This window comes from Microtus ochrogaster, chromosome 5, assembly GCF_000317375.1.
Source record: "Microtus ochrogaster isolate Prairie Vole_2 chromosome 5, MicOch1.0, whole genome shotgun sequence".
NCBI lineage: Eukaryota > Metazoa > Chordata > Mammalia > Rodentia > Cricetidae > Microtus > Microtus ochrogaster.
Window position 1 is genome coordinate 91415544 of NC_022012.1, and position 8255 is coordinate 91423798.

General features: G+C 41.6%; 1 protein-coding gene across 2 annotated transcripts in view; it reads right to left on the reverse strand.

Moving 5' to 3' along the window:
• Positions 1-8255, reverse strand: part of Oxsr1 (oxidative stress responsive 1) — a 100981-nt gene that overhangs the window by 14822 nt on the left and 77904 nt on the right. For both annotated transcript variants that reach the window (XM_005348081.3, XM_026779236.1), the window contains 2 exons: positions 7954-8019; positions 3389-3511 (listed from right to left, as the gene is read on the reverse strand). In XM_005348081.3, the coding sequence (XP_005348138.1) occupies positions 3389-3511; positions 7954-8019 (189 nt within the window). The remainder of the gene's footprint in view (positions 1-3388; positions 3512-7953; positions 8020-8255) is intronic.

Here is an 8255-nt window from a genome sequence, read left to right on the forward strand (position 1 = left end):
AAAAACAAAAGAAACAGAAAGAAAAACAATAAGAACAAATAAACAGGAATGCCACAAAGAAACTCATTACTTCATATACTAATTTTTAAATTACTTTTTAAAAATTCTCTAAATACATAAACATAAAAACAAAAAACTAAAACTAGAACTACCAATAGCCCAGACCTACCACACCTGTGCATGTGCATGTTGGAATTTAAGCCAGAGTCACACAGATACATGTATGCTTCCAGGGTTAAAGCTGTAGTACTTAAAATAGCCAAGACACAGAATGTTGGGAACTGCAGACAACCAGACCCTGAATTTCTTATAAACAACTTATGTTCCTCTGCTCTGAGCAGCCTGCAGCTGCTCGGAACAGGGGACCCTGATGGCAGGGGAGTGGGTTCTGATGAGTCTGCAGCTGAAAGATCCTGAGAGCTGGGGCGTGGCCAGAGCCCTATATAAGCTGCCCCTGAGCACAAAAGAACCACTTCATTTTCAGGAAATGGATAAAACTGCAGATACTGTTAATAAGCAAGACTCAGACAAATACATGACATTTATATGCTTCCTGTTATATGAAGACAAATACATATGACATGTATATGATCACACTTTCTGTTACATGAAGAATCCAGGTTGGAAGGGAGGAGATGGGGGGAGAAAACTAGAAGAGGGACACACATTACAGAGCCCAAGGAAGCAGATCAAAAGAAGAGGACCACATGTGACATGAACACAGGAGAAACTTCTGGGAGAAGATGATGGAGGACGTCAGCAAGGAAGATAAGAACAAAATTTACTGGTAGATACATAGAAAGCACCACTAGAAACCTATTACAAGTTCACTCAAGTTTTCTAACTACAAAATCACAAAATGACTGCTGAGCAATAAGTAAAATTCACCTTGACTAGCACCTAATGAACGAGGCAGGAAAGCCATCTTAATGCCAGTGTGAACAGACAATGAAGCAGACAGAACCAGTATGGACAGTAGACTTACCAAAGAGACATTACAAATGGTGTCTTGTGCCTATATTAATTACACTGTAAAACTAAGCAGCAACATGAAAAAATAACTAAGAAACAACATATAAATGCCTGATATTAAACACAGACAGTTATGGGCAGACATGAAAAACAAAGTAATAAACTACACCACTGCGAAGCCTGACCTGAGACAGACTGCACAGAAAGACAGGATGTGCAGCAGATTTGAGAGAAATGGTTTCTACTGCTGTGAAGAGACACCATGGCAACTCTTATAAAGGAAAACATTACACTGGGGCTGCTTGCTGGGGCTGGAACATGGCTCCTTCATTCAGTTACATCTTCATTAGCTGTTTTCTACCTTTACTACCTAAGCTTAGCTGTTCTGAAACAGGTCTGCAGACCAGGTTAGCCTCAAACTCAGAGATGTGCTAGCCTCTGCCTTCTGAGTGCTTGTATTAAAGGCATGCACCACCATACCCAGCTCTAAGTTTTTCTTTAATTCCTTCTCACAAATCGGAAATTAAGCTGGTGAGATCTTGCCCTGAGGTAACCATTCCCATTAGTTCATTTCTTAATCTGTTTATCTCCTTGAACATAGGATTTAGCTCCATTCCACTTCCCGAAGCTCTTTTTATCCTCAAATTGTACACTGTATTATTACTTGCTTGGCTTGCTCCTTTTCATCATAAATCCTCATTAGAGTTTACACTAATAACTACATGACAGAGTTTATCCTAGGTTGTTTTAAGATTTCCTCTGCCAATGGAATTAATCCAAATCTCTTCACCTTAACCTCTGGCAGACTCTTTGGACAAGGGCAAAAAGCAGTCACATTCTTCACCAAATAGCACAAGAATCTCTAGGCTACATACCAAAAATTTTCTCCTCCATTTGTGTCAGGCCCCATAGTTCAAAATCACCCTCAGCAGCATTTAAAGCATCCCAATAATACCCTGCTCCCGGCACCAATTTCTTAGAATTTCTATTGCTATGAAGAGACACCATGACCATAGCAACTTTTATGAAAGAAAATATTAAATTAAACTGGGATTCCCTTACAATTCCAAAGGTTTAGTCCATTATCTTCATAGCAGCATGCAGGCAGGCATGATACTGAGAGAAGAAGCTCTACATCTTGATCCACAGGAAGCAAAAGCAACTGTCTCACTGGGCATGGCTTATGCATACGAGAGACCTCAAAGCCTGCCTCCATAGTGACACACTTCCAACAGTGCTACTCTCTACAGTGAAGCATTCAAACACCTGAGTGTATGGGGGCCATACTTATTCAAACCACCACAGTAATCTTGAAGGACAGCACAGAAACTATCCAAAATTAAGAGAAATAAATGTTTACCATTTGTATTTTTTGTAGGACTTCTCTAAGCTTGATGTTTAATAAATAATTGCCAATTTTCATTGGAAAGACCTTAAAAAACTTAGCTATACAAAAAAATATACTTAAAAATCTATCAGGTAAGTAAAAACTCAATGGTGATAAATTAAGAGTCCTACTGATACTGGGCATAGTGCTGTAGAACTCTAAAATAACTCTGAAGCCATTTCTGACAACTCTGAGGTCAATTTTGGGGCCTCTCATCAGTAGTACTCCCCTCCCCCTCCCACCTGGCCCAGGAACCAAGGACCTAACAGCGCTATACATGCACGTACTGAGATGTTGGGAACTTTCCATCTCCAGAATAGGGGCAAGATAACCCCTCTTGATTCAGTTAGTGAAATTCAAGGCCTGCTCTTTATAGAGTGCCAAAACAGCCAGATCTACAGGGAAATCTCATCTCAAAATAAAATCAACAACTACAAAAATAGCCCTAAGAACTCCTATGAGAGTAGATCCCACTAGGCAAAGATATAAACAAGCCCATTATAATGCTCCCCCCCTCAAAAAAAAAAAAGTACTCAGCAGGCAAGGATATAGAGCCCTTAAATACTTGGCATCCATCGAGAAATTTATCTTTGCATAATTTGGGGTTAAGAATGAAGAAGCAAAGGAAAAGGAAGGCCTTAAGACATACATACAAACACAGCAGCAAACAAGGGAAGAGATCCAGTGCACACCAACTAGAGCAGCGCACTGCTCCTCTCCACAGAAAGGGAACAGGCTTCAGGGACTTGGTCTGATGCTGCAAGGTCTTCTAGTTCACAGTTCTTCTGCAGTGTCTAGCCATGAGTACCATCCAGGGACTCCCCATAGCAAGACAGTTTTCACCTGTAGACACGGCCATTGTCATATATCCTACATGTCTTCACACTGAGAGATGCCTGTCAATTTGCTACACAGAAGACCTGGAAAACTCGTCCGTAGCACTTGTCTTCTTTGCATTAGCTCATCGAGCTGTAACAAGAAGCACAGACAACTCCAGCAAAAGGGTCTATCCGGTCCAATAAAACTCACCCTGAGTTGGGAAATTGCTGCTCTCCCTTCCTCACTTTCCTCATCAAATTCGTCATCACTCCACTCCCAGCCTCCATCCTCTGTCTTATGCAGACGGCCGCTGGAGCCAGGTACTCTCCGAACCTGAGCAAAAGAAAGGCATGGGAGTTATGGTACTGTTTTGGATAAATTGAACAAAAACCTCCATTCTATTTCCCATCCCTTCTATCACATAAATAGATCATTTAATAATGATCATTATTATCCTGGTAAGTCAGCCCATAGGAAGCCACACCCTCTAATCCTCAATCTGCTCTCTCCAGTACTTTAACCGCAACCGTCTTAACCAGTCTGTCTCAGTGATGCTAAAATGACTCTGCTCTCTGGAAGACACACTGGCCTGGAACACCACGTGGCTCAAGGTGGCCTCCATCACTTTCCTCTTCAGCTGGTGGGTGTGAGAGTCATGGTGTTTATCACCACAGCAGGCTTCTCCAATCTTTTTGCCTTGGTTATCCTGGGCTCCACAGTAATGTGCAGTAATCTATGAGCGGGGTACTCTGGCTCCTTCCATCTGGAAGCTTCTGACCATCACTTGAGGACACTTTATCTGAATTACTTCAGGGATGCTCTCTCCTGGGATTCTCCATTTCTGAAACCCGTCAGTGCTGACCTTTCCGAGCAGTCCTCTGCTTTCATTCACCTTTGTTATGTCTTTCTAGTTGACCCTCCTTCCTGAAACACTTTCCTACCTTTATCCTACAAAGTTTGTGCCCATTTTTTAAAATTACTGTGCTTTCAACTTACCCCAATGGATAATCTCTTTTTAAAATAACTTCACTGAGGTAATTCACACACCATACAATCTATCCAATGAGAAAAGCTCTACTGACTGGTTTTTAGTTTATTTAGAATTTAAGTATTACTACATTCAAATTGAGAACATTTTGATTGCCATTCTTCATACACATCATAGCCACCAAACATCACTACCCATTTCTCTCCACCTTCCCCCAGTCCTGGGAAATTAGCCTACTTCATGTCTCTGTGCACTCTTGAAAATTTCACATAGAATCATATACTACAATGATAAGCTCCAAGTAACGTAGCTGCCAGCCTCTCTAGGGAGCATGGACTGCATATTGCTGGCCCAATGGTAAGCTCCAAGTAACGTAGCTGCTAGCCTCTCTAGGGAGCATGGACTGCATATTGCTGGCCCAGGAAATGTTTGTAGGGTGGTGATTGTTCATCTCCTTCCCTTCCTATTCTACCCTTCTTTCCTTCTAGTTTTTTAGATGAGGTATCACTACATTGTCCAATCTAGTCTCAAACCTCTTGAGCTCAAGTGATCACACTGCCTCAAGCTTCAGGTTAGAAGCATGCTACTAACCCTAGCATCAAAGCAAGGCTGCTACCAAATGCCTGCTGTTTTCTCACAAAATCATGAGCTGACCCACTATCAGTAGAGCAGCATCTGTACTTCATTCTTTATTAGCAAATAATGTTTCATTGCTATGGACACATATGTTACACAACTGTTCATTGGCTCATGAATGTTTTGTACTTTGGGATTATTATGAATGCTGCACGTTTCTTGAACATGCTTCCAACATCCCTGGGTGTGCACAGGAGGTCACAGGGTGCCCTGTTCAGCCACTTCAGGAAGTGTAAAGCGGTTTAAAGCAGCTGCATCATTTACATTCTAATCAGCAAGGTCAAAGGCTACAATTTCTACAGATCCTTACCAACAATTACCGTCTTGTTTATGGTGGACATATTACTGGGTATGAAAGATTAACTCCTTGTTACTTTAATTTCTTTGGCTACAAATTAGAGTGGGCATTTTTTTTTTGCAAACTTACTGGTCATTTGTGCATATTCTTTGGAACATTTTATAGTCCACCTTTTACTCATAATAAAAATTGGGTTTGTTTGTTACTTACTGAGTTGTAAGAATTCTCAATCTTTTTATTAGCATTTATTTAGAGAAAGAGTGTGTATGTTCACAGAGGTCAATTCCCTCTCTCTTTCTTCTGGAAGAATTGGTTTCTCTCCTACAATGTGGTTTCTGGAGGTCTTCTTTACCTGCTGAGCCATCTTACTAGACCTGTCCTTTGGTTAGATAGCATTCTTGCTCTTTCTGCAAAATAAACTTCTCATCTTCCAGCATACATGGAATAAAAGGTAGGTAGAATCTAATTTTCAACTAACCCTCCTGCTTTTAGACCAAATTTTATGGGTTTTGTTTTGTTTTTGAAGTACTGTGGATTGAATTCAAGGCCTCAGACTTACTAGAAAAGTATTCTGCCATCAAATTATAGCTGTGACAGTGTATGTGTACATGCTTATGGAAGGTACATGTGAAATTATGAATATATGTATGTGTTCGTGAGCATGTAAGAACCCAAGATCATCATAAGGGGTTATCTTTCCTCAATTGTCCTTCCATTTACACTTTTAAGTTTATTTATTCTACTTTATGTATGTTTTTCTTGGATGTATGTGCACCATGTGCATACTATGGTGCCCATGGAGACCAAAAGAGAGCACCAAAGTCCCCTAGGAATGGAATTGCAGATGGTTGTGAGTCACCATGTGAGTGCTGAGAATAGGATCCAAGACCTCTGCAAGAGCAACAAGTGCTCTTACCCAGGGTCCTCTCTCCAGCACCTCCCTTTTACTTTATAAGATAGGGTCCCTGAAAGAAGTTTGTCAATTTGCCCAGGCTGCTGAGTAACCAGTGAGCTTCAGGGATCCATTTGTCTCCATGTTCTCACTCCCCAGGCAGAGTTACAGGCTGCTCTCTCTCCCACGTCTGGCTTTTTCTGTACGGTCTGGAGATGTGAACTCATGCTTTCATGCATATGCAGCAGGTACTTTACCCAGTGAGCCATTCCCCCATTCCCAACTTCAGAATTTAATTTTGAGACAGTTTCTCACAACACTGCCCAGGCTAGCCTCACACTTACAATCCTTTTGTTTCAGCCTCCAAAATACTACAAGTGTTTTGTTACAAGGATATGCTATGAAACCTGTCCTGTGCGGTTCTTTGAGGCCCACCGATCTTAAAGAAATTGCACCACAGACACTGAACAATTTCAATTAGGATTTACTGCAATTACAAGCACAAAGATTTTAAACTGCATTCAAATTATTATTTCCGAATGTTACAGTGTACAAAGAACTAACCTAGGCCTACTAAAACAAAGCAGTGAACATAAGCTTTTGTTCTAGTAGTGTAGAAAGGCTGTCATCACATGTTAGATGGTGATGAGCTCTTCAAAGTAAAGCGGAACAGGAAGGAACAGAAAACTATGGGGCGGTCGGGAAGTGTAGTTGAGGAAGTGCTACACTAATGCCTAAAGTGATCAGGACAATGAACAGTGCTCCCCCATGTGGTCAGCCGTGCAAAGAACCTTCCCACTTCCCAGACATTCGACTTCAGTCATCTGTGATTAACTGTGCTCTAAAACCTCTGTGATTCTGATAAGTGACAGCAGTTGATAAATAAAAGGGGAAAAAATATACCAGGAAAATGAATAGCAAGTGAAAATAGAAGGGAACCTTCCTAGAAGGGAAACGGTGTGATTTTAATATTGGAGAAGAAAAGTGTTCCAAGAAGAAAATGGAGACCTTTAGGCTAGTTTCCCTGCCTGCACTCCACTCACCTACCCCCCCCCCACACACACACACGGCTTTCTCTGTGTAGCCCTGGCTGACCTGGAACTCAGAGAGATCTACCTGCCTCTGCCGCCTGAGTGCTTGGATTAAAGGCATGCACCGCCTGGCATATAACCTTTTTCCTTTAAAGCAAAACCTTCTGAATAATGGCAGACATCTCAAGTAGTAAACTGTAAGTTTCTACCAGAATGGTCCTAACCTCCCAGACAGGCCTTTTACTACCCCATCTACCAGAACAACCCTCATCTCCAGAGAGGCCTTCTACTATTCCACATGGAACAGAGGACCCTATTCTTCTCCCTTTAGCCCATCATCAACCAAAATCCATGGGACAGCATTTCTTCACATGTGCTAAGTTTCTTTTTAAGGGGAGAGGAGTAAGAAAATGGGGGATTTTTTTCGTGGTGAGATGGCAAACATCAATTTTGCCCAAACTGGGACTTTAATAAGTTCTTAGAAACAACACACAGACGCGCGCGTGCGCGCACACACACAAACACACACACACACACACACACACACACACACACACAGTGCTTTGCTATAACATGTCTAAAGCTAGGAGATAATATGACTTATACCCCAAGCTTGAAGTGCTATGCAAAGTCCCTACCTCACTCTGGACAGCTGGATACAGTCATCAACAGGGGTTAGAAATGACTCACAACTGCCATCCAGCCCCTTGTTTTCTAAGAGACAGTGAAGTAACACCTAAGCATGTAGCTGACAGGTATGTGCTGACTGAGCACATAAAATGCTTTTAAAGGGCTCAAAATGAAGACTCCTCATTCCTATGAACAGAACAGCACTCACGCTAAAAATGCAAAACAAACAACAAAAAAGCCCTGCAAATCTATTCTAAGCAACCTAAGAAAACTGAATTAAACCCCCACACACCCACTCACCTTTTTAGATCTTTCAGAAATGGTAGGTGCTCTCTGTAGTATTTTTTCTTGAAGAAACTCTTTATTCTGGAAAATAAAAGTCTCAGAAACTCAATTATCAGAACTTTTTACTGAACCACACACTGACACAGAAATGTCAATCACAATACATGATAAAGAACTGTTCAGCCAGGCGATGGTGGCGCACGCCTTTAATCCCAGCACTCGGGAGGCAGATCTCTGTGAGTTTGAGACCAGCCTGGTCTACAGAGCTAGTTCCAGGACAGGCTCCAAAGCCACAGAGAAACCCTGTCTCGAAAAAA